The sequence below is a fragment of the Marmota marmota genome, unplaced genomic scaffold, assembly GCF_001458135.2.
Source record: "Marmota marmota marmota unplaced genomic scaffold, marMar, whole genome shotgun sequence".
Classification (NCBI taxonomy): domain Eukaryota; kingdom Metazoa; phylum Chordata; class Mammalia; order Rodentia; family Sciuridae; genus Marmota; species Marmota marmota.
The window spans coordinates 10,897,589-10,924,103 of record NW_026000222.1 but is presented as its reverse complement, the minus strand read 5'-3'; the positions used below and the strand labels follow the sequence as shown (position 1 = coordinate 10,924,103).

At 53.2% G+C, this 26,515-nt stretch overlaps 1 protein-coding gene across 13 annotated transcripts in view; it reads right to left on the bottom strand.

Annotated features, from left to right (window-relative positions):
* Window positions 1-2,742: 2,742 nt before the first annotated feature.
* Bcar1 (BCAR1 scaffold protein, Cas family member) overlaps window positions 2,743-26,515 on the bottom strand; it is a 38,359-nt gene continuing 14,586 nt past the window's right edge. For 9 of the 13 annotated variants that reach the window (XM_048792563.1, XM_048792561.1, XM_048792562.1 and 6 more), the window contains 6 exons: window positions 14,567-15,199; window positions 9,504-9,665; window positions 9,180-9,296; window positions 6,976-8,073; window positions 5,969-6,058; window positions 2,743-3,720 (listed from right to left, as the gene is read on the bottom strand). In XM_048792563.1, coding sequence (XP_048648520.1) covers window positions 3,208-3,720; window positions 5,969-6,058; window positions 6,976-8,073; window positions 9,180-9,296; window positions 9,504-9,665; window positions 14,567-15,199 — 2,613 coding nt within the window. In that variant the 3' untranslated portion in view covers window positions 2,743-3,207. Of the gene's footprint in view, window positions 3,721-5,968; window positions 6,059-6,975; window positions 8,074-9,179; window positions 9,297-9,503; window positions 9,666-14,566; window positions 15,200-15,388; window positions 15,955-26,293; window positions 26,318-26,515 lie in introns of those variants that run through there. The other 4 variants (XM_048792565.1, XM_048792569.1, XM_015496060.2 and 1 more) reach the window with 4 other exon arrangements.

Below are 26,515 nucleotides of genomic sequence, written 5' to 3'. Positions count from 1 at the left end.
GTCCTCCACTCAGAGGTCCACCCAGGCCCCACCCTGGTCCCAAGAGTATTTGAGCACACCCTAGGGGACCTGTGTGCTGTTCTCCTCAACAATACCCTGCCAAGGTTTCCTGCCCTCCTCTCAAGCCTGGGTTCCTGCCTGCCGGCCCAGCTCCAAGGCCAGCTTCCTTGCAGGCTGTCAGGGGTCACAGTGGCTGCAGGAACACCTAGCACAAGCCTGTGTTCCTATGGGGGCTTTTTAGGGAGATGCAATTTAGATTCTGGTCAAAATTCCAAGAACACTTCTGAATTGTAGCAGTCATAAATCATTCCATTTCTTTCAAATCCTCTAAATTAAAAATCTACCAAACACAAAATGAAAATGAGAGTTAATAACAGAGCCTGAAGCAAACTCCAAGCACAAGCAGGCCTGTGAGGCTCTTCAGGGCCAGGCAGGGAGAGTACGGTTCCCCTGCATCATGACTGGGAGTCCAATGGACAGTTCTGGTCCAGTACTCCGGGAGGGTGGCCCTGGCTCACCTTCCTCACCAGTCCTTCCTACAGTCCATGGCCTGATTTTCTTCCTCTAGAACACCTGGTTCTGCCTTCCAGGCCCAAGCCCAACCCTGCTGGGCCCAGGGTTCTCGCCTATCATTGACAGAATCAGCCAGGAAGGGGAAGAGGGAGGTGCTACCTGGTCCCGATGTCTTCATCAGAGAAAGACCAACTCTTCCATGGGAAGAAAGAAGGGGCCCTCACACTGCCTGTCCACAGCAGCTTAAGGGCTGAGGTGCCCAGAGGTGGGCAGGGCATGGCTGGTCTGCACTCTGTTGAAGCTCTGCCTGGGGTGGGATTTGACAGGTGCTGTGCCCACAGCTGATTTTATTAAGGTTCAGGGCACTTCCTGGATGCCCCTCCATGAGGCCTGGGTGGGTCAAGGGGCCCTGTCTGTTGCCTCCTCTCTCTGCAGCCAAAGACCCCCAACAAGCTATAGCAGGTGGCTCTGCCCCTTGTGGCCACTGCCAAATGTAAAAGTCCTGGGGCAGCAAGATCACTGATGTGATGATCTGTGCTGGGGCCACTTGGTGCTGTTCACTCGCTGACAGAGCCCAGACCTGGTCAGGCCAGGAGGGCCACAGCTCTCCTCTCTCCCCAGAGGCCTGAGCTGCCCACTCCCCTCTGCCCTTCTCTGCTTACCCTCACCTTCCCCAGTGCTCACCAGAAGGCCAGACTAATGCTAAAAGATGCCCAAGGAGGGTCCCCTGGCCAGGCCTGGTGCTGTGCTGCCCACAGGAATCCAGTCACTACTTGGGCTCTGTGAGCTGGAGGAGCCAGCTGGACTGCCACCAGTCCAGATGTGCGCAGTTTGGTCATGATCACTGTGCCCACAAAAGTCGTTTCCCTGCCTGCTCCCCGGATTCCAGTGGGCCAGGCACCCCCATCAGGCTTGGAGACAGGTCCTGTCTCTTCTAGAGTGACTCTGGGTGCCCTCTGGTCTGCTAGAAGCAGGGAGCCTAGACCTTGGTGGACACTGTGTCCTGGGGCAACTGCACGTGCCTGTGTCACTGAGATCATGCCTTGGTTCTGAGAGGTTCTGGAAGGTAGCCAAGCCTCCTCCTACCCCAACATGCATAATCCGCTCTCCCTCAAACCCTACCAGGAACAGCTGCCTGCACCTTTGTTGCCCCCACCTAATTTGCCAGGGGTTGCTGGGTGTAGGTGGTCTCCCTGTGGAGCCAAGAACCAAGGAGGTTGGCAGATCACCCGGCCTTACCCACTTCTGTACAGACAGAGCCAAATTCTTATGCAGAATGGCCAGAGCTGGGGGCAACAGCAGGAGTACCTGGCACACCCTTGAACCCCCACGGGCCACAGGTGCTGGTGGAAGCCTGGGGAGGGCAAGGGCCTGCTCTGGGCCTCTACCCTCCCAACTTGGAGAACCAGTTCACGTTTGATTCACATAGTACACTTTGGGAATCCCACAAACTGAAATGAGTTTCCCTATAAGAACACAGTTTTGGCTGGGCACTGTGGCGCATGCCTGTAATCCCAGCAGCTCAGGAGGTTGAGGCAGGAGGATTTCGAGTTCAAAGCCAGCCTTAGCAAAAGTGAGGTGCTAAGCAACTCAGTGGGACCCTGTCTCTAAATAAAATACAAAGTAGGACTGGGGATATGGCTCAGTGGTCAAGTGCCCCCGAGTTCAATCCCGGGTAACCACTCTCCCCCTCCCCGCAAAAGAAGTTTTAGATAAATTCTGTGAAAATCAATTTCTTGGTGTGCACAACCAATGTCCTCCAGCAGTGTCCTTGCTCCATGGGACCCAGCAGGGCTTATCCTCTTCCTGGAGCTGCTTTCTGGCAGCAGGGGCTGGCTGCTGGTGTGTGGACACGCACTCTCTGGAATGGCCTCCACCATATGCCAGGGGACCACACAGCTGCCGCCTTGATGGGCTGTGCTCACACTGAGACTTCTGGGCCTCAGGCCCTGAATCCAGTGGCAGGCTGTGCCCAGCCCTCTCCCCATCCCGTCCAGTACCTGAGGCTTCATCTCCCTGGTCCAGGCCGGCCCTACTTGTGAGGGCCCTGGTTTTCTTCTAAGGGAACCCACTTTTCCTTCACCCTCCTGAGAGGCCACCCAGTCCTCTTCTCTTACATCACTCCCCCTTAAATCTGCCATTCACACTCCGCAGCATCTGAGGACTCAGGGCCCATCCGCCTCTGGGCCACCAGCCCTGGCTCTACCCTCACACTCCTTAGGCAGCTGCTTTTCATTTTCAAAATTTTATTAAATGTAGACTATTAGTCAAATGATTGGAAAATCAATAATGAAAAATAGTTCTTTCAGGTTTTCTCCCACAGAGAAGGAATACGCCACTGCTGCACTTACCCGTCTCGGGGACAGGGTTAGGCCAAGGGCCACTGGAAGCCCGGGGGACTGGAACATATGGGCCTCCACCCTGGCCCTCTGTGGCCACCCTCCTGGTCCTATAGCTGTCTCAGGGACAGCACCAGCTGGCTCCTTGGCCCTGGCTCCTCTGAGGTGCCATCCCACCATCCTGCCCTGTCATAAATATGTACAAATCCCTGGACAGTAGAGGGCACTGGGCCTGAGGCAAAGCTGGGGTTCCCTGTCTCCAAGCCTGTGGGGCATCCACTCTCAGGATGGCTGCCTGGGGTAGCTTGGGCCATTGCTGCCGCCTCCCCTGCCTCCACACCCTTGTCATCTGCTCTCAGGCAGTGGCCAGCTGGCCTAAGACCCGGCGGAACTGTTGGGTACTGTGGCCCAGCTCCTTGACCCTGTCCACCATGTCCTGGGCAGCAGAGGGTGATGGGTACTGTAGGGCAGCAGCCTTGGTGGTGGCCACAATACCACGCAGAAGATCGCACAGCAGGTTGCTATAGTGGGTAACCTGGCTGCGTACGTCAGCTGCCTTGGCCTGCCGTGACAGCGTGTCCCCAATAAACACTAGCTTGTGGGCGCTGAGGATGACAAACTTGCTATGCGCCACGAAGATCTTGGGCGGCTGGTTGGTGGCCACAGCGGTGAAAAAGGCTTCCACTGCGTCGGTCAGCGTGGTCAGGTTGGCTTCACACTGCTCGAGGTAGAAGAGCAGCAGCTGCCGGTCTGAGGGCCCTAGGCCACCTGTGCGCCCTGGTGCCAAGGGCTGGGCCGGCGTCCAGTTGGCCAGGTCATGGTCTATGGGGCGTGATACCTCCTGCTCCAGGCGCTCAAACTGCTTCAGCTGGGGAGGTGGGGGAGCAGGACAAAGGTGAGGCTCTCAGATAGACATGTGCACCACTGTTCACAAAACTAAAACTAGGGACAACCAAAGTATCCAGGAACAGGATTAGAACAGAACATGCTGGAGGCAGGAGCGGGGGCGCTCGTCTGCTACTCCAGTCACACGAGAAGCTGAGGCAGCAGGTTGGAGGATAGCCTTGGCCACTCAGACCCTGCCTCAAAACACAATTTTTTGTTAAATTTTATTTTTTAGTTATAATTGGACACAATACCTTTATTTTATTTATCTACTTTTATGTGGTGCTGAGGATTGAACCAAGGACCTCAGAACACGCTAGGCAAGCACTCTACCACTGAGCCATAACCCCAGCCCCCTCAAAACACAATTTTGAACACGGGCTGGAGATGTGACTAGTAGAAAAGCACCCTTAGTTTCAATTCCCAGTACTGGTGGGGGGATCCCATGATGCAAGAGTACAGAAGGAGGATAAAGTAGGTGACTATTTCTTAAAACAATGTAGATTCCAGGGACTGGTGTGTAGCTCAGTGGTGAGCACTTGCCTGGCACGTGTGAGGCACTGGGTTTGATCCTCAGCACATTAAAAAAAATATTCATAAAATATTTAAAAATGTCACAGATATATGATTTTCTCAAATATGGATATCTATATTTGGTTTCAATTATTAATGCTCCTCTTCCTAAGTATCTTCTTCGTGCCAGGCACTCCTCAATCATTTCACATTCCACATGCCCCAGTTGACAGTGTGGAAGCCATGTGGCCAGGGCTTAGGGTGGCACAGGCTCTCTCCTCTGCCTGGCTCCGTACCTTGATGGGTAATGTCATTGTCTTTATTTTGTGCCATTCTATATTTTAACTCTTTTAATTATCTTCACAGTTGGAAATAAATCCTCTTAGCATTTTTTTTTTTTTTAGTTGTATATGGACTATGGACTCGATGCCTTTATTTGCTTTTATGTGGTGCTAGGATTGAACCCAGTGCCTCACATTTGCAAGGCAAGTGCTCTACCACTGAGCCACAACTCCAGCCCCCCTTAGCATTTTTAAGTCACCTCTTTCCTAACCTAGGAGATGACTGAAACTATGAAGAAAACTCTGCAGATAAATGAAGCAGTGTTATTTAAATAAGGACGTTTTGGTACAATGTAAAAAGGCTAGGGTTGTGGCTCAGCGATAGGGCACTTGCCTCACATGCGTGAGGTACTGGGTTCAATCCCCAGCACCACATAAAAATAAATAAATAAAATAAAACAAAGATATTGTGTTCATCTACAACTAAAAAAATATTTTAAAAATAAAAAAAAAAGCTAACAATAGATGTCATAGGGCCTTCAAAAAGAATTTATGAAGAGTGTCTTTATTGTGGTGGGGAAGTGGGTTGCTGAGAGGCCCAGAGTTTAACTGCTCACAAAGTCTCCTCTGTAGCAGGTACAGGAAGGACCTGGGACAGAAACCAGCTGGACCCAACTCCCATAACCACCTCTCCCTACCAGGGTTTGTGTTCTGCTCTATCACACAGTTCTGGGCTCCCTACAGTGTCTCTGACCATTAACAATAACTTAACTTCATTGATTGACTGGTACCAGGGTGGAACCCAAGGCCTTTGGCATGGTAACAAGACTCTCCATGACAAGGCTATACCCTCAGCTCTAGAATAATCACTTTAAAATAAATCAGATTAATCACGGGATGAGGTGGGACACACCTGTAATCCCAGCAGCTAGGGAGTCTGAGGCAGAAGGATCAGGAATTCAAAGCCAATCTCAACAAAAATGAGGTGCTAAGCAACTTATTGAGACCCTGTCTCTAAATAAAATACAAAATAGAGATGGGGATGTGGCTCAGTGTTCGAGTGCCCCCAAGTTCAATCCCTGGTACTGCCACCACAAAAATAAATAGATAGACAGATGGATGAATCGATTGGTTTAGGCCAGATGTGCACCTGAAGTCCCAGTTAATCAGGAGGCTGAGCCCAGGAGTTCATGGGTAACACAGTGGGACCCCACCTTGGATAAGATAGGACAGAACTGAATATTAACAAACCAAGTCAAAATTTAGACACAGATGGTCATGAGACCGGACAGTTACTTGCTGTTGGGGGGGGGGTAGTGGTAGCAGGTGGGTCTGGAGAGGAAATGACCTTGCTGGGAGAAGCTGGAGACTAAATGTGTCAGGGCTGCACCAGGCCAAGCAGGGGGTCTGGGATCTCCCTGGCTGGACAGGGCTCACCTGCTGCAGCTCCAGCTGGCCCTTCCCCTGCCGCATGATGTTGCCCTTTTCCAGCAGCTCCTTCTGCGTCTTCTCAAACTCTTCCTTCCCCTGGAGGGGGAGACAAGCCTGGGCTGAGGAGTGTCACCAGCAGCCAGCAGCCACCAGGGGCACAGTGAGGGCCCAGGCAACACTAGGTGGCACTGCATGTGCACGCAGGCTAGGAAGGCAGCCCATGCAGGAATTCCTTGCAGGAAGGGGCTGGGCACAGGTGAAGCCCCTGCACTCCCATGTGACTCACCAATGTGGCTATGGCCAGCCTCCCTGATCTGGTTCCCACAGCAGCAATCAACTCCATCCTCTCCCCTGATCTACAAAGCCTGGCCATCTGGTCCCCACCCACTGGTGCCACTGTGGGCCTTGGCACTACAGGCCTTCAGTCTGGAATGCTCCTCACCAGGACTTCTCAGCTGGCGCAAAGGTACATGCTTGGGGACCCAACCTCAGAGACCTGGCCCTACCCGACCTTCCTATCCTTCCTATTTCCCCAAACCTCCATGTTTGCAGCCACCTCGGCTGGGATCACCAAAAGTCCAGCTCCAAATTGTTTGAGATTCAGTCCTGTAGCCCTAGTGCTACAGGACCCAAGAACAACCACACTAGATACTGGCACTCATCAGTGACCAAGCCTGAAGTCAAAATCTGACCAAAAGCTGGGTGCGATGGCACATGCCTGTAATCCCAGGGCTCGGGAGGCTGAGAGAGGAGGATTGCGAGTTCAAAGCCAGCTCTAAGCAAGGCCCTAAGAAACTCAGTGAGACCGTCTCTTAAAAAACAAAACAAAACAAAACAAAAAAAAACACACACAAATAGGGCTGGGGATGTGGCTCAGTTGTCAAGTGCCCTTGGGTTCCATCCCTGGTACCCCCCTCCCCCAAAAAAGACTGACCACAAGAACCCTGTGTGTGTTGGGGGCAAAAAAGGTGGCAGAGCTAAAGCCCAGGAACCTGGGTAGGGAGAACACCCACCTGCAAGTGGACGTAGTCATAATCCTCCATCCAGCCCCCCTCGCTGTTCTCGTACTGCCCATCTGGAGAGTCCTGGGAGGTAAACTTTGGGGGTGAGGGCAGGGGCCGTGACTGGATGCTGCTGGCCTTGTCAGTGGGATTGGGATGCAGGGTTCCGCCCCCCTCAGGCCCTGGGGCAGTGGCCTTGGTCCGTCTGAAGAGCAGTGAGGCATTGCCATGCAAGAAGGAGGCCAGCTGCTTGGCATCCTCAGGTACAGCCCGGGAGCAGGCCACCAGACGGTCCATATCTTCAAGGGTAAATGCTGGACCTCCCCGGCCACTGTCAAGGACTGGACCATGTGCCACCAATGCCTGGTACACATCCTCCATCTTCTGTAGCTGCCGACTAAGCTTGGCATGTAAGGTGCGATCAGAAGTGTGGGCAGCATTGCTCACGGCGCTGCGGGCAAACTCCAGTAACTCATGGACAGCCGCTTGGACAGCAGCCACTGCAGCCCATAGGTCCTGCACTGGTGGCTCCTGAGGCTCAGGGGTGCTACGCCAGCCTCCAGCCCCACCAGCACTGCCCACCAGGTCCAGAAGGTGGGACACAGTGGCACTAACACCCTGCTGCAGCCGTGCCAAGGACTCCACAGCAACCTCTAGCTCCAGGGGCTCCCGGCCTGGCACTGCCACCTCCAAGGAGGATGCCGACTGGCTGCTGCGCGTGCTGCCTGTGCTGGAGGCCGACAGGCGCTTGCCCTCGGCAGGAGCCTCTCGCTCAGCTGGTGGGGGCACAGAATACACACCATCATCAACCACAGCACCATCAACTGCCTCAGGAGGAAGCACCCGTTCACGAGGCACATCATACAGGGTGCCGGCACCAGGCCTCCTCAGGCCAGGGGGCACGTCGTAGAGGTCAGGTGCAGGGGGTGGTACGTCATACACATCCTCAGCTGGCGGGGAGTCCGGGGGAGGTGCAGCAAGGATTAACGGGTGGCGAGCTGGGTCAAAGGGCTTGGCCTTGGCAAAGGCAGGGGGTACATCGTAGGTCTCCTCGCGCATCAGTGGGCCATCGGGCACATCCTTGCTCACCGATGGAGGAACATCATACACCTGGGGGACCAAGAGATGGTCGAGGCTGTCTTTCCATCTTCCTGTCCCAAGAACCAGGGCTGGAACCAGCCACACACAGGCCCAGCCTAGGTTCACACATGTCAGCCCTAAGGGCCATGGCTGAGGAGTCAACCACTCTGAAGTCAGATGACTCCGCTTCTCTGTGCCCATCTGCTCACCCATGAGAGAAGCCCCTCTTGGGTTTGCTGTGAGGATATGTTTACTAGTTTATGTAACCCTGCCCCTGTGAACACTCAGAGGTTAGTATCATACTGCCACCCCCACTGCCATCACACCATCACCTCCGCCACCGCCACCACCTCTTCCACCATCACCAACACTACCACTGCCACCATCAGCACTGCTACCTCCATTACCATCACCTCCACCTGGGAACTTTCTACTCTGTGGCAGGTACTTGGCTGAGCTTTGTATGGGTTGTACTTGGGGTTGGCCCAAGACAGTCCTATATAATTATCAGTCCCATTTTTGCTCTCAAAGTGTCCTGGTTCATGGATGGGGTTGTAGCTCAGTGGTAGAGAACTTGACTAGCATGTGTGAGGCACTGGGTTTGATTCTCAGCACTGCATATTAAAAAAAAAAAAATGAATAAAATAAAGGCCCATCAACATCTAAAAAAAAAAAAATGTCCTGGTTCAGCCAAGCATGGTAGCACATGCCTGTAACTGGATGTCATACTCATCCAGATGGCAAGTTCAAAGCTAGTAAGGTGCTGAGCAACTCAGTGAGACCCAGTCTCTAAATAAAATGCAAAATAGGGCAGGGTTTGTGGGTCAGTGATCAAGTGCCCCTGAGTTCAAATCACCAGTATCTCCCCTTCCCCATACCTGTCCCAGTTCAGATGACAAATTCAGTGGTCATCTTGCTGATATTCTCTCAAGAACCTTTCGAGAAGGTCCAACAATGGGCCATCTTCTGGATGACAAAGCTGAAGCTCATAAGAAAGCCCACATCTGTTCCAGATCAAGTGAGGGGCTAAACTGTGGTCTGCAGACATAGTCCCCACCCAGGTAGTGCATAGGCTCAACCACACCCGCACAGCCCCCTCGACACCTCTGAGGTCCTAGCATTCACAGAGTGCTCACCGTGTGGTGATTAGATGGTGGCAGGCCCTTCTCCACACTGGGGGGCACATCATATACATCCAGCAATGGGTCTCGGCCATTAGGACCCTTGACAGCCATGGGGGGTGTGTCATATACCTGTTGGCAGGAAAAAAGGTACAGTAATACAAGTGTCAGGGTCACCTGGGTTTAATGGGAAGATTGGAACCCTGTGGCACCCACCCCAGGACAGACTGTGGATGCCTAGCTAGGGCTAAGAAAATCCAGTTCCCCAAGGGAGGTGCCAAGCAGAGGCATAGGCTTGCCATCTCTGACCTCTCCCACCCCTCGATCCCCAACACCTACCTCTTGGCCATACTGGCTGGGAAGTATCCCCCGAACAGGGGGTACATCGTAGATGTCCTGGGGTCCTGGGGCCAGCAGGTGGCGTGGGATGTCATACTCATCCTGCTCCAGCTGGGAGGCCTCATATACGTAGCCCTGCCCCACTCGGGTGGGCACCACCACCTAAGGACAAAGAGCTGACTTCACTACGGCCCTCGAAGCCAGCTTCTACAGTCCACCCACAGGTCCTCGGGAAGACCCGTGAGGCAGGTTTAGAGGCACTGGTTCTCATCCTCTGACATTTCTGTAGTGGAATGCAGAGCTTGGGGTACAACTTAGGCCCCTAGGTTTTGTTTAGACCTGTCTAGTTGTCATGCAGCTGGACAACCACATGGTTTCAGAGGAGGGTATATGTAAGGTGGGTGGGAAGCCACAGGCAGGGTGAAGGGCTCAGACCCTAGCTTCAGAGTGCATTGCCAGTGGGGCAAGGGGCCACCCTTGATTGGGGTCCCAGCCCTGCAGGACAAGAGACCTTATGCAAGGCCTTCTGAGTCCTTCAACAGCTCCCAGCCTGCTCAGCAAAGGAACTGGCTGACAACACTGACTCAGCAGACAGCTGCAGGTGCAGGAAACTAGGCTAGGCCTAATGGAGTCACCTGAAGGAGATGCCCAACAGTCAGGGCCTAGGTCTCCCAGAAGCTGGAGGCATGGCAGAGCAGCAAGCACTCTTCCCCTGTCCCCCACTATACATCTTGGGGAGACTCCTGAGAGCAACCTCAGGGCTAGTTCTTGGGCAGATGGACAGGGATGATTTGGGAGGTCAGGTATTTGGCAGGGGATCACAACTAGAACCAAGACCCCAACCCTCTGCCCCCACACTGACAGAGCTTGCCCACCTGAAATGAAAGGGTAAGGCCTCAGTAGAAGCTGCTGGTGGGAGCAGTCCAAATCCTGCTTCCCCAGGGTCTCTGGCCCTGACTCCAGGTCTGTGTCAGTCAGCCCCAGCAGCAGAGCCCTGCACTGGGTAGTGGGTGAGCAGGAGCCTGAGGGTCTGACCTGGAACACTCACAGCACTGTCCAGAGCCATGCTGCCCTCACAACAGCACTCATCCTGGAAGGGGCAGGGGTGTGCCTGGCAGCCTCCTTCCCTGCATGATTCTCGAGCCAGGCTAAGGCAGTCTCCCCCGCGGGGCTCCCTGTTTAGCTCTCTCCACAGAAGGACCTTTTGTTCCCTAATCAAAGGGGATGTCTGGGACAGGGTTGACTCAGGCCCTCCCCCTCAGGCTCAATGCCCCTAGAGCCCTGCCCAGGCCCCCCAGCAGGCATGTGCCAGCACCCCCCCACACCCCACCTCTCCCAACCAAGCAAAGCACCAGAGCCCAGGGCCTGGCAGAGCCTCCTGGGCGGCACAGTGGAGCTGGGCGGGTACACTCAGCCAGCTGGGTTCTGGGCTGAGTCTGGCAGGAAAGCTGAGAAGGCTGGTGTGCGCAGTTGCTGGGTCCACCATGGGGTGTCCCCCCCCAGTCCCAGTGTCTGGGGGTGGAGTTGTGGCTGCCTCTCTAGACTCATCTCTCTCCTCCAGCCCCAGACTGGAGTCTCCTCCAGAGCTATTTTTAGTAGCTAGAACCTGCCAACAGTGGGGCAGGCAGAGTAGGCAGGGCTGGAGGGACGTGGCAGGTTGGCCAGTCCTGGAGGCAAGGATTCTCCAGGCCCCACAGCCTTCCAGGGAAAAGCAAGCCTCTGGGCTGCAGGTGAACCTGCCCTTGGTGCTGGAAGAGGGATGAGCACCTCCCCACCCGGGCAGGCCCCATGAGTGCCCATCTGTCCTTAGGCAGATGAGGGCTGGGAGAACAGACCAGAGGTCTCTGACGGCCAGACCCCCGACCCAGGGCTAAGGGCAGCCTGCCAGTTCTGCTGCCAAGTTGAGTGACTGCGGCAGCCATACAAGCCACCAAATTTGTTTTTTTTGTTTTCCTGTTAGAAAAATAGAGGAAGCCAGCAGCCAGCAGGGAAAAGCTTGTTAGGGAAATGGAATCCCCAGAGAGCTGCTGAGTCCTGGCTAATCACAGGCCACCCAGCTCTGCACCTGAGGCCCCATTAGCAAGATGTGGAGGTCTCTGGGGACAAGGGACGCAGCCAGTACCTGGGAGGAGGAGATGGAGACAGGCACCACCTCAAGATCCACACACTCCCTGACATACACACACTTCCTCCCACTCTGTGGAGCAAACAGCATATCGCACGGGACACCCGCATGCATATGAAGGCAAGCAGGGCAGGAGGCTGCTATCCTCCCAACCTTCCCCTCCCTCATAATCAGCTGTCTAGGGGATAAGTGAACAAACTCAGAAATAGGCCAGCTGGTCAGGGAATGAACTTCCAGAGCAGCCCCAACTCTACCAACCAGGGCAGGACATCAAGTGGCAGGTGGCAGGAACAGGGGCAAAGAAATCCCTTCCCTCTTCCGTCATTATGCATTCTGTCCTGTATACTGACCACCTCTGGGCAACTCAGCTGCTGGTCTACCCTTTCTACAAAATGGACAATGCCCCATGGACCTGGGCCGGCACCCTCTCTGATGCATCCGTGCTGTCTCGTGTCTAGGAGTCTCAATTTGCTTCTCTGGGAATGGAGCAACACTGGAGTGCCACAGAGTCAGGCAGATGATCACTTACTGTTCCTGAGGACCAGGACACACCTGAAGGCCAGGTCTTACAGCACTGCAATACAGTCCCCTCCCTACCCCAGCTCTAGGCACCTCTGGCCCAAGGACCCAGCATGCCTGGGAGGAAACCAAGCTTCTTAGGTGAGCAGGGCAAAATCCAGGTAAGTACAATAGCCCCCATGCCTGGCACAGCTGGCCCAAAGGAGCACCTGCAGAGTGGCTTTCCCCTTGGGGTCTTACATACATGTGCAGAACACCTACCCTCAGCTTTCTGGTGCCCCGGGGTGGCCCTGAGCTCCCATTCCCAGCCACGCACCAGATGGATATTGCTCCAGGGTCTAATCTCTTCTGGCCTCAGCCTTATTGCTTGCCCTCTTGGCTTTCTGGATGCCAGGGCCCTTCCTCTTCAGTCTAGCTGACCATGACCCTGGAACTAGGAGTCTGTTTCCCAGACATCCAAGGAGGAGGCTATAAGGCTTATGGAGGCAGGACTTTGAAATGTGGGCATGGATGGACATATCAAGATGTCTAGGAAGGCAACAACACAGCAAAACTGGGAGCAGCCATTCCAATCAGGCTTAGGGAGAAAAAATTTAAAAACTAATAAAATGCCTTTGATATCTAGTGTTGGATCTACAACTTCAAAATGCAGAAGAAAATGTACAAATCTGTGAAAGACAAATAGAGAATATGCTAGACAAAATATGCCAAAATTTCCCAGTAATTACCTCTTGATTGGGGAACTTTCTCTCTAGACTTTCTCATAAATTATGCATTTCCTACAGTAAACAAGCATCCCTTTCATGATCATAAAACAAAAGCAGATGCAATGAAGGCTGCCCAGGCCAGCAGTGATGAGGCCTCCTGGAGAGGGCAGCTGGGTCCAAGGCACAGGATTCCCCTTCCTGGGCCACCAGCCAGGTCAGTATCCTTGGGACACAGGTCTCGGCAGAGAAAGGCTTAGCCAGGTGAAGCCCTGAGCAGTGTGAGAGCTGCTGCTTCCTAGTGCATGGGCTTCTGCTGCCTGTTGCAGCCTTGGTTGCACCAGTACAAGTCTTACTACAAAAAGGAGGGAAGGAGAGAAGCCTGCTGTGGGGTGGAGTATGGACCATGTGTGCATTCGTACATGATATGGGGCTAGTCTGGTCTGGATCTTGGGGTCCTCTTGGTTGAATGTAATGGAGGGGCGGACATGGAGGAAACCAGGAGAGCTGGCCATGGGAACTCTACCCTCCAAGCCTGAAGACACCTTCTCTATTTTGGGGGCCCAGAAAACTCTATTCTCTCACTCTTAAAGTGGCTCTGGCATAGGAAGACACAGGTTCAGTGAAGGTGAGAAAAAGTTGCTCCTGACTCAGCCAGAGGCAGCCAGGGGGTCTTGGTCTTCACTCTAGTCCTATCTCCTTCCACAGGTAGACGGACTTGGGGGGACATGGGGGCATGCAGTCAGGGAAATACAAGGGTGCTAGGCGCATAGCCAGCAGCCAACAGGTCTTGTCCCACTGTGGAGCCAGGGACAGCCAGATGTACCTAGCCCCCACTTAGGAGCTGACACACAAATCCTGAAGACTCACAGGAGCCCCTGAGCACAGTGGTGTCCCTCTCCCTCATCAGGGTCTAGAAGGCCTCTGAGACCAGAGACTGCTGAGGGACCTCCAGGAGCCCTCAGCCCTTCTTCCTCGGGAGAGCCCCTATCAGTGAGACATGCAGCACACGGCCACCTCCCGTGCAACCAGGGGAGCACAGGTTTAAGTTTTGGCCGACAAACTCAGAAGCGCCTAAGTAATGTCTGGGAGGGGTCATCAGAGAGGGTGCAGCCTCCTTTGTCCTTTCCTTCTTTTCCTGCTGGCCAGAAAGTGGATGTGAGGACTGGAGTTCAGCAGCACCACGTCAGTTCCTGCCTGCTTGCCTCCAGGTATGGTTTATGGAGGAAGAAAATAACTTCCTGCTGTTCAAGGTACGCTCTCCAAACAGACATGATGCCCTCCATTCTCCTCTGCAAGTGCCACCCCAAACCCCATGCCCTCTTCCTGAACTCCCTGACCTGGTCCAGGCCCACTGGGCTCTGACATGGACTAGGGGAGGTCCCTGCTGCCCTTGCTTCACCTGCCAAGCCCCACCTGCCCACTGCAGGCCTGTCACAGGCAACACCCTATGGCTAACACCCTCTCACCTGAGAGAGCCTGTTGAGGATCTCCTCATCCCCAAGGCCAGCTTATCTCCTCCCTGTTCAGGCCCGTTTCCACCAGATGAATGAACACATTCCCCCCAAAACCTCCCATCTTGACCTCGGACCAAATGCACAGCCATGCTGTAGTGCAGGAACAGAGGTGGCTGGGCCCTCCTGTACTCCAAAAGTAGGGCCTAAAAAGTGCACTAAAACCTCACTGTGCTGCAAGCTGTGCCAGGATGGCCTTACCTTTGCAGGTGGCTTCGTCCCATCCCAGCTGCGAGTGTCCATGGATGGTGGGACCTGGTAGATGTCATGCCCTATGCCAGCAGAAGGTGGCACCTGGTAAATGTCTTGGGCAGGACTTCCAGGTCCTGGGGGCACCTGGTAAAGGTCTGTAGCTGGGCTGGAAAACGGGTGATGAGGTGTCTGCTTAGAGGATGTGGATGCCTGCTTAGCTGGGGGTGACTGGAACTGTGGACTGGGACCAGGGGATTGGTATAGGCCTTGCTGAGCCTTGCTGGGTGTGGGTACCAGGTAAACGCTGTCAGACTGGGGCTGGTATGCAGCGGGGAGCATTGGTGTGTACTGGGAAGCTGGGGGTGCTGTAGCATGGAGGCCCTGTGAGAGGCCAGGCTGGGGCTGGGCTGGGGTGGCAGGTGGGCCAGGGCCAGGCCCTGCTGGCTTCTTGTCGTACATGCCCACCAGGATCTTGAGGCGGTTCCCAGGCACAATGCCCTGACGCCCATGCAGCGAGCAGAGCCACCAGCCATCCAGGCCCTGTGTGTCCCGCTCCAGCACTGTCATGATGTCACCCTTGCGGAAGGAGAGCTCATCCGGGGACTCAGCCACATTGTCATAAAGGGCTTTGGCCAGCACATTCTGGGGAGAGAAGACACAGGTGGGCATGAAGGTAGAAAGATGGGTACAGGGATTCCTCCAGCTCCCATTCCCCTGGGATCGGGAGGCACCTGGCTTTAGCTCTGTAAAACAACAACACAATTGGGGCTAAAAAGATTCTGGGACCTTTACCCCCATTGTCCCCACCTGTCCCCCAACAAAAAGGTTTACCTGATCCCAACATGTCTTTAACTGAGCTGGAGGGCCCTCAAGGTCAAGTACAGCAACCAACATCAACACCTGAGATGGCCCTGAAGATGTTCCTAAAAACCACTCCTCCACCACATGCCAGCCTCACCACACCAGGAAGGGCAGCAGTGATGATAATCACGGTACCGGGTTATGAGACAGAAAGATTATCCCAGGAGACACAAGAATCACAGCTTCTAAAGATTAAAAACACTGAAGAAATGAAATAAAGCTTCCCAAGTCCATTAGCAAAATACCAGTAATTAATGGAGAAACTTTAAACACCTTCCCTTAAGATTGAGAAGAAAATAGGATGCTCTCTATGCTTTAGTCCCAGAGCCCAGAGTCCTGCTGCCCTGGTCAGTTCAATTCACCAGGAGGAAAGAGATGACAGGGGGTGGGGGGAGGTATGCACATATCACCCAGGGACGAGATGGTCACCATTTGCACACTGCATGATCACCCATGTAAGAGCCCACAAACTATGGGGCTGGGGTCGTGGCCCAGTAGTAGAGAGCTTGCCTGGCAGGTGTAAGGCATGGATTAGATTAGTAAATGTCCGTTGACAACTTTAAAAAAAAAAAAAAAGCCCACAAAGTAGAACAGATACTGCCAAGAAACGCCATAGCAAAGACAATATAAGAACTACCGACACAGTGAGGCATGGTGGCATATGCCTATAATCCCAGTGACTTGAGAGGCTGAGGCAGAAGGATTTCAAGTTTGAGGCCAGCTTCAGCAAATTAGCAAGGTCTCAGCAACTTAGACCCTGACTCAAATAAAAAAATAAAAAATGGCTGGGGAGGGCTGGGGTTGTGTCTCAGTGGTAGAGAGCTCGCCTAGCATGTGTGAGGCACTGGGTTCAATAAAACACCACATAAAATAAAATAAAGGTGTTGTGTCCAATTACAACTAAACAAACAAACAAAAAAAGGGCTGGGGAGGTGGCTCAATGGTAGAATGCTGCTAGGTTCAATTGCTGGTACCAAAAAACAAAAACAAAACCAAGAAAACCCAACCAACTCTAGAAGTTATTCAGGAACTAATCAAGCAACACTGCACAAGACTGCAGAGGAGAAAATGTTTAAGTTCTGTCAAAGCACTCGATACAAAACTTGAAGTAAAGGAAAAAAAAAATCTATCAAGTTCACAGAGGAATGACCAACAATAAAAAGTTCACTTGCAGGCTGGGGATGTGGCCTGGCATGCGCAGGGCGCTGAGTTCGATCCTCAGCACCACATAAATATAAAATAAAGATGTCGTGTCCACCGAAAACTAAAAAAAAAAAAAAAAGTTCACTCGCCCAAGCTTTCTTAGGACAGTGGCCCACCTTATCCTTGGTTTTGCTTTCTGTGGTTTCAGTTATCCTGGACAACTACAGTTCCAAAAACAGGAAAATTTCAGAAATAAGNAAAAAAAAAAAAAAAAAAAAAAAAAAAAGAGGCTTCATTTAAGTAAAAAGGTGAAAGTACAATAAGATATTTTGAGAGAAAATGAGACCACAGTCACATAATTTTTTTTTTTTTGGTGGTGGGGGGTTACTGGGGATTGAACTCGGGGGTACTTGACCACTGAGCCATATCCCCAGGCCTATTTTGAATTTTATTTAGAGACAGGGTCTTACTGAGTTGCTCTGAGGGTCTCACTTTGCTGAGGCTGGCTTTGAACTCACAATCCTCCTGGCTCAGCCTCCCAAGCCATTGGGATTACATATAGGCATGCACAACGGTACCCAGCAACTTTTATTATATTTTTATAATTGCTCTATGTTGTTATTATTGTTAATGTCTTACTTGCCTAACTTATGTTAAGCTTTGTATTGTATATATAGGAAAAAACATAGTATATAGAGGGTTCAGTGCCACCTGAAGTTCCCAGTATCCACTGGGGGATGTTCCCAGGATAAGGAGGGAAGAGAGCAAATTTACTATGATTATGATAAAAATGACAACAGGGTTTTTCTTATTGGTTTGTTATGGTACTGTGTATTGAACCCAGGGCCTCCCACATTCTAGGCAAGCGCTCTACTACTGAGCTACATTCCCAGCCTTTTTATTTTATTTTGAGACAGGGTCTCCCTAGCTTGCCATCCTTCCACTTCAGCCTCCCAAGTAGGTGGGATTATAGGAATGTGCCATCATGTCTAACTTTGTGTTTTTAAGAAATTTGACCAAAAAGGGAAAAAAATCTAGAATGAAATGGAGGAAATTGGGGTTTATGAATAAGGTAAATTCTTTTGAAAATGAAGGGTATGGGAGCATCCCCTTTCCAACATGCCCAACTCCAAGTGGGCCTGGAGGTAGGAACAGGGATCACAAAGCAATGGGGGAAAGGCATCGCAGGTGACAGCAGGAAACTCGGTCACTATGTGAGTGCTCAACATGGACATTACCCCATATTACAGATAAAGATGATTAAAAACCTAAATATATAAGAATCAAACACCTAAGTGTAGTGTTCTGGCACATGTTTATATTTGCAGGGGGTGTTATGGTACATGCTTATATTCGCAGCAAGATGGGAATATGGGCAACTTAGTGAGACCCTGTCTAAATAAGGATTGGGAATGTAGCTCAGTGGTAAAATGCCTCTGGGTTCAATCCTTAGTATTGGGGGGGGGAAAAAAGTGAGAGAGAGGAAAAACCCAAGTATAAAAGGTCTGACTGTATAGTGAATAAAAGCGATTAATCACAAATTTGAAGGAGATCCTATAATCAACAAAGAAAAGACAAGAACACCCACAGAAAATGCCACAAACATCATGAGTTCCCCAAGGGGAAACTGAATGCCCAAGGCCTACTGAAGGATGCTTAAGAGTTTCAGCAAGTAGAGGTACAAATTAGGTCCCATCTGAAATCCAACTGTGTAGTCCACCTGGTGTTCTACTATTTGGAGAAGTGGCACCCCAGGGATGGTGCTAAAAGGAGCTCACTGACCCCACTGACCTCTGAAGCACCCAGCACCCCAGGTGCTTGCCCATCACTGCACAAGGCCACCTAAATCTTGTTCTTGGCTTAAGAAACAGAAAATTGATGGTCCAGAGCCATTCCTATAAATGCTATGAACATCTATGAAACAACATTCTATATATTTCAAAGACAAATTATCTGGGGACAGATCCCAGAATATTTCATTAGCTAATGTGGGTGCTTCTGGGAGACGGAGGGGAATGAGAAAAGCATGAGGAACAAACATGTTATGTGAAAATAAAACAAAGAAAGGGCCTTGTATGGACAAGAGTGCCAAAGAAGAGCAGCAACGCCCCCCTGTAGTGAAGCTCTTGTTGATTCTCACCACCACCCCAAAAGTGGGACCTGCCAGGGTCCTGTTACATCTGGCAGATCCTCCTGGAACATGGACATGTGCTCCATGTGGCCTGTGTGGGACTTGGACAGGCCATGTGGCTAGATGCAGGAGGACCACAGTGCAGGCAACCAGGGAGCAGGGAGGCACTGGGGACACAAGAGCCTGGTGGGAAGGCTCTGTGGTCCTCCATGCCCACTCATATGCTCCTGGCACTGCCTTCCTAGCCCAGCTGCAGGCTCAGCCTGGACCCAGAGACAGCACAGAGGGCAGGAAGTGCCTGGATGAGATGAAGCTGGGTTTCTATGGCCTCCTCAGATATCAGAGAACTGTGTGCTCAGCAGGGGCCCCAGGGCTCACAAAAGGGGAATCCAGGTCCCTAGGAGGTCATCCCCATGAGAGCTGGCAGAGAGACCCCACCAGGCAGGGCTGGGTACTGAGGGAGGCCAGATGGTTCGCTCTGGGCTGCTGTCCCCACAGCCTGGCCTCCACTCTGATCTAAAGATGCACAGCCAGGTCTAAACTTGCCATGGAAATGGGACCTAGCTCTGGCAATTCACTTGCTGTGTGTCCTTCCCCATTCACCTGCAGACTCTACCTCCAAGGAATAAAAGATGAGCTGGAATTCTAGGTGGCAGGAAGGGCCAGGGAGCAGGAAGTGGCAGTGGGGCTCCCTCCCCTACAGCAGAGCAGCAAGTCTGGGGAAAGGAGGTACCCTCCTCCCCCCAGACCATCAACAGAGGATAGCAAGTGCTCCTCTGAGTTCCCTGGTCTTCTGATCCACCATACTGAGTAGATGGAAGAGGATCACCACAAGGAAGAGGACAACACCACCTGGGGAGATGCCCTGGCAGGCAGTGGATACTCCAGACCCCAGCAACAGGCCTTCCTGGATACACCACTCTCTCGCCTCAACTCACTTCTCCAAGGCAGCTAAAGGCCTCCAACCCAAGAAAGGGCCAAAGGTCAAGAGAATTAGGAGGCAAGAGAAGCAAGGCCCAAGGGAGAAGCCAGACCCAGTAGGCAGCCTAGAGAGGATAGAGCCCAGGGCACTCACCTCAGTTCCAAGGTGAGCATTACAAAGGCAGAGCCCAGGAACTGCGCAAGTTAGGGAAATCCTGTCCATGCCACCATTACAAGGGAATTGAAAATGCACTGGAGCATAAATTATGCCTCAATAAAACATTCTTCAAAATTTTTAAATGGGGAGACTGTCAGAATGCCACTGGTAATGTTTCAGACAATGAGGGAGTACTTTCTCTTATTGTTCTGCAGAATTTTTAAATTTTTTATTTAGTAAGTAGTTCTTCACTTGGGGTTGAAAAAATATACATATCCTGAAAAAGAAAAGAATGGATCACCTCCTAAGCTCTGAGGCAGGATGAGACAAAGGCAGCTGTAACAGACCAAGGCCCCAGGAGGAGCAGGCAGGGGAAAGACCTGCCCCCCAGTCCACCAGGGCTCCTTGCCCCCATCCCCAGGCTGCCAGTAAGAAGCAAATTTGCCAAATATGGTCTACAGCCTGCCTCCAGGAATCACATCCCGTCAGGGGGTGGGACACGCGGGACACCCTCCCCCAGTGACCCCAGAACATAGAGCCGCCTGGCCAGGTCCCCCAGCCCCTGCCCTGGTGACCACAGGAAGTGCCAGCAGGGTGAGTCACAGGAAAATTCCCCTCCAGCCAAGTCAGGGGTTGGGGGTGGGGGTGCAGACAGAGGGGACTGCCCCTTGGAGGTCCCTCACCTCTTAGGAGGGCAGTCCAGGGAAGACTGACAGAGAGGCCCCACCAGGCAGGCTGGGAAGGAGCAAAGACAGGGAGTACCAAGGGCAGAGTCCAGTGAGGACAAGGGAGGGGAGAGAACTGGTTTGGCCCAGGTGAGCTGCTGATGCCTCTGGCCTCCCAGGGCTGCCAGAACCCCTTCTCAGCAGGAGTCACTGAGCAGGCCAAGTCCACTACAGCTGTGTAGTGTGGGGCAGCTGGAGCCAGGCTTGGAAGCACCTCGCAGGCTGGGAATGTGGCACAGGGTGCCTGGCACAGGGAGCTCCTTTGCCTGCGTCAGCTGGCATTCTCCAACCCAGAGCTCCCCATGCAGCTTTTCCCCAGTCTTGCCTGGGTCATGGGCACTGCTGATGCTCAACCTATCAACTGCTCCACCTGGCCAAGCCCCCCGCCCTTTTGGCCTTTCTGCCTCCCCCGCTGCTCCTAGAGGCCACACTCCTCTCAAATCACTGAGCAGCAGTTAAGCCCCAGACCCAGACCGGACCCATCTCTCCCTCCCACTGTTGTGTGACCTTGGGAATGTCCCTTGCCCCTGATCACCAGATCCTCTTCTAAGATGACAGCCTTGGCTTCACTGGATTGTTCTTTTTTGGCGGTGCTGTTGATAGAACCCAGGACCTCACACATGCTAGGTAAGCACTCTACCACTGAGCACCCCTATTCCCCAGGATTATTCTTTTGTTTAACAAAAGATTCACCTGGCTCCGCCTCTTACCCAAGCTCCCAGAGACAGTGTAACTCAACAAGCCTCTATCAGCACAGGGCTTACATTATAATGGGACAGAAAGATATCAAATAATTTGCCATAGCTGAGAGGAGTAACTCAGTGGTAGACCACTTGCCTGGCACACTTGAAGCCTAGGTTCTCACCCCAGTACACACACACAGATGACCTTCCTGAGGAAGAGATACTACTGGTGACTCACCACAGAAAAGCACAGGGGCAGAGGACAGGCATGAGGCAAGGTGCTGAAGCAGGGGTGAGGATGGAGGGAGACATGCTGTGGCCCTGGGATGACAGGTAGACAGGGGCTGATCATATAGCAGGATCCCATGGGATAATGAATGGATGGCGCAATAAATGTCATCCAAACAGTGCTATGGCCAGTAAGCTTAGATGGGGCAAAGTGCACACCACCATTGCATTCCTGCTCTGGATGTGCTCCCCACCTCCCTGTTTTCTCTCCTGAGACCCTATTTGTGGACGATTACAGGGAATGTGTGTCATGACCCAAATCAGAGGAGTCAGCCTCCCAAGCCCACTTTCCCAGGCTCCCTCACTGCTGGGTATAGTCAGTCGTATGACTCATGCTGGGCCAATCAGGTGCTTCCACTCCACTCTCTCAAGCAGCACAACTGGGATCTTGGAAGGGAGCAGAGCCAGAGCACAAGGGCCAGTCCAGGCAGATGCTGTCAGCCATCTGTGCCAGGCTGCTACCTGACTTGCCCACCTCTGGTCATTGCATTCCTCCCTCTGCATCCTACCACTCCTCGGGGCACACTTACACATCACCCTCCTCCAGGAAGGCTCCCATGACTCTTGGGGAGCACCCAACCCCCTTTCCCTCACCTCAAAGTACATGTGTTGTCGCTGTCCAACTCACGACCCTGACCCTGGTACACCTGTGAAGGACACTTCTTCAGTGGAATCTTGGGTGCACACACACAGGGCCTGGCGTAGGATGTGCCATACCAAGTGCCTGCGGAGTGGATGGGGCCAAGGAAAACCCCCAGCCCAATGCCATCACTCCTCAGCAGGGCCCACTCCAAACAACATCCTGCATGTGGAAGCTGACAGGGCTGCCCCGTAGGCCAGCCTGACTCTGAGAATGGCCCTCGTCATGTCCCAGCACCGTGCCTGATGTGGAGCGACAGATACTCAGTCTCCTGGACTCTGCCAACTGCTTGGAGGAGCCCTGGAAGTGCTGTGGGTATTTCTAAACTCCAGTTCTCGGGGAGGGGCAAGCTGGAGGCTGGGAGTGCTGAAGGGAGAAGACAACATAAGGTTTCTCCTCCAAGGAGCCCTCCAGCAGGCCCAACCTAGGCCGCCTGTGAAGGACACTGCAACATCAGAGGACTGCAGCTCTCCACATCTGACCTGAACCAGCAAATATGTTCTCAGCACCCACAAGCCAGCCCAGGGCGGGAGCCAGAAGGAACAGACAAGAAAAGGGCCACACAACTGATGGGTCCTGATGGAAACAAAAAGATGATATATTTACCCAAGGCCAGAGATGGAGTTCTCTCTTTCTCAGTGATTGTCTCATTTAACCCTCAAAGTGACCCTAGGAAACATTAGGATCATCCCTATCTTATGGATGGGGAAACTGAGGCTCAGAACAGGTACCTGAATTGCCTGGGTCACAGACGGGAAGCAGCAGAGGCAGATCTGGGGCTGAGAGATAAAATGGAGCTCCCTCACTGCTGGGTATAGTCAGTCGTATGACTAGGGATTCCTAGGGTGGGCTTAGGTTCATGGAATCCAGGAATGGAAATTTTAGAAGCCTTTCTTACCTGCTTAGTCCCCACCACATGCACTTACTCACCCCACCACCACCTCAAGCACAGAGCATCACATACAGCAAGGCACTCAATTAACACTGGCTCCCTTCATACCCAGAACCACTGCAAATACGGAAGGCCACAATTTTTATTTCTGGTATATTCTGTTTGTTTGTCCCAAAGAACCTCCAGTGGCCAATGGACACAGGTACGACAGGCACACAGATGACTGACAGTAGCACTGGGGATCCAATGGGAGGCAAGCAGTCACAGATCCACTGGACTGGGTCCTGATCACCCCACCTCACACTGTCCAGGCTCCAAGGCAGTTCCTAGGGAGAGTGCCTCTTCCTTTCCCTGCCTGGATGTGCAGGGTGAAACTCTGGGACCTGCCAGCCTTAGCAGTGTCCTCCCCTAACATTCCCATGGACAATTTGATTAGCCAGGGTCTGGGCTAAAGTCCTTGGTGCTCGCCTGTCAGGGAGCAAGAGTGTGGAGAACCCCGTGGCTTGTGTGCAGGTCTCACATTCAGGTGCTATTTCAAGAGGAGCCAAGGCTTCAGCTGTGCCTGCCTCAAGAGTGTGTGAGGCCTAAAGGCAAAAGAGGTAGTGTGGGGGTCCTGGGCCCTGTGCCTGACACTCAGGAACCAGAGGAAAGATCTGTAGAAAGAGGGAACGATGAGGGTTCTTGTGGGGTGGGCATGCCAGGGGCTTCCCTTTATAAGCACAGGCTGGCCTTGGCTAAGCGCCAACCATGAAAAATTTTGTATGCAAGGCGAGAAGCATGTCCCTGCCCCAACTCCTGCCAAGAAGCCACAGGCACTGTCCTTGGGAAGCTGACAGAGGAGGGGTGGCAAGAAGAGGGCCCTTCTGCAGCCCCTAACACATCCTGGAGGGTGGGGGCTATCCACTACTGTCCTTTCCTGGGCCCTGATGAAGGACTTGTGAGATTGTGGCTGGAGTTCACTTTTATGATGAGACCCTTTACTTCAGGCACAGCACTAGGCCCAGAATAGGGGTAAATCCTCAACCCCAGATTTATCATCATGGAGGGGTCTGGGGCCATACGTAGAAGGGACAGCAAGAACTTTACTCTGTACAAGACCTTGGTTTCTCCATCTTTACATCTAAAGCCCCATGGAGCTCACCCTGCAGACCTTTATCTGGGCACTATGGCCCTCGTCGTGTCCCAGCACCGTCAGGCACTCTGATGTGGAGCGACAGATACTCAGGTGTCCTATACTAGGACACCTCCAAGCCTAAATGACAGCTTTTAGAAGTCCCTAACATAGCACCATCTGCCTGAACATGGACAGAGGAAGAGGTCACAAAAAGTAGGGTTCTAGGGCTGGGGTTCTGGCTCAGTGGTAGAGCACTTGCCTAGTGTGTGTGAGGCACTGGGTTCAAGCCTCAGCCCCACATAAAGATAAATAAAGGCATTACCCACCCACAACTAAAAAATGAAAAAAATACATATATTTTTTTAAAAAAAGTAGGGTTCTACAGCTTAAAAAACATACCAAATCCCTGATTTCTGGAATGCATGTGGGTATGGGGCCCTGTGCCTAGGCCTGGGAACTGCTCCCACCTCAGAACCCATCCTTTGCTCCATTCCTCACATAGAAGCAGTAAGACAGGTGGAGCCAGGGTCTCTCCCCACTATTCAAGGGACCAGAAAGAGTCAGATGGAGAGCAGAGTTCCACCCCCTTGGAGTGAGACCACCCTGCAGACCCTTATCTGGGCACTATGGACCATGAAGAAGAGAGAATTGTCAAGTGTCTTTGCTGGAGAACAATCCCCATCCCCCAATCCTGCTCCCCACACTTCAAGTCTGACTCTGATACTGCCTCTCCTATTCTAGGACACCTCCTGGAGGGCAGGGGAGGGAACTGTCCAGGCCAAGGGTAAAAGAAAACAATGGATGCTACCAGAAGGGGGCCACAATGGCATAGACTTGCAGCCAGAGGGACCTCACCAAGTTGACAGCCCCAGTTTCACCTGCCTCAAGGACTAGAGCTTCCCCCATCCTGGTACAGGGAGTAGAGGCACATAGGGTGCAGCACATGGAAACTAGGTTCTGAATATCTTTCTCTGTGCCTCAGTCTCCCCCCTCTGCACCATCCAGAGGGGGAGGTGAGAGCAGCTGTCTGGGGACCTTTCCCAGGGAGACAAGAGGCCCTAGTACCACTGCCCTTACTTCATTTTATTGGCTATCCCTACAAAGATGATACCAGCCCATAGTGCTCACCCTCCTGCTCAGCAGAACCAGTAATGACCAGAGGCTCCAGTCCTCCTTTCCCTAACTAAAAGTGATTTTTCCTGGCAGAACCTGGGGCTGCCCTGCCCTGACTCCACCCTGCTCCCACTGGGCTCCTTCTATGCCCAGAGCAAGAGGGAGGTGGTTGCTAATGCCAGGAGGGTGTGCCAGCAGCTCCTCCCCAAGGGCTCCCTTCCCTACAGATTCCACCTGCGCCTGGGCCCGGATCCTCCAAGCACTCACACCTGCACTTGTGTCCTGCCATCTCTCTGCCCCCAACAGCCAACTCTCCACCTGGGGAAAGGAGAGTGTGTCCTCCAGCCCAGGACTGTAGGAAACCTCCTCACTGGCTGAAATCCACAAGGAAAAGATGCATGGTCTTTCCGTGAAGGTGACCAAAGCCACAGCAAACCCCCAGAAGTGCCCACCGCAGAGGTGCAGAGAATGGAAACCAAATGCTCTTAACACCTTTATGGGAGCCTTGTGGATGGAAAAGAGAGCTGCTGCCCCCAGTCTGGAATTCTCAATCCCCAAACGCCCCCACCCCAGCCCTAAGCGGCCCGCTCCCTGCCCGTGTGTACTACTCAGCAAATCCCGGCTTCCCCGACCCTTCAACGCAGCAGGGAGCAGGGAGCCCCGCCCATACCCGGGCTCCCCGCGGACGCTGGGATTCTGGGGCTGCATACGCTAAAGGGACACCCTAGCTCTGTAGGCTGTCGAGCCAAGGGATTCCCCAGCATGGACCCCAGAGCCCCCACGTCTACGTTTTGCAGCCTGCACTAGCCCCTGCCATGAATCCCCGAGGTGCGGCCCTGGACTCCCTCCGCTGGAGATCCGGCTCCCCAAACCTTCTGGCAAAGCCGGCGGATAAAGGCCCCGGCGCACCGCCCCGGTTCCCGGAATCCAGCGCCGGCGGGCTGGGGTGAATCATTAACCGGCCCCGGCTGGAGCTCCCGCCGCGCCGACCTCCCGACGACGCCACGCACTTGCTCGTCCGGCCCTCAATCCCTACCCTCCGAGCGACCAAAAGACCGACGTACGAACCGCCACCCCTCCTGGAAGTGCAACTTCTCGACCCCAAGGGACCTCCGACCCCTCCTCACGGTCGCGGAAAGGGCTCAGAGGCTGGGCGCAGAGGCCCAAGGTCACACAGCAGGCAGCCACCGGCAGAGGGAGAGCGGGCCGTCCGCCAGCAACTTTCCCGGATCCAGGAACTTTCCTGCGGGCGGGCCGGCCCCTCCCGCCCCACGCCCCGCAGTCCCCGCA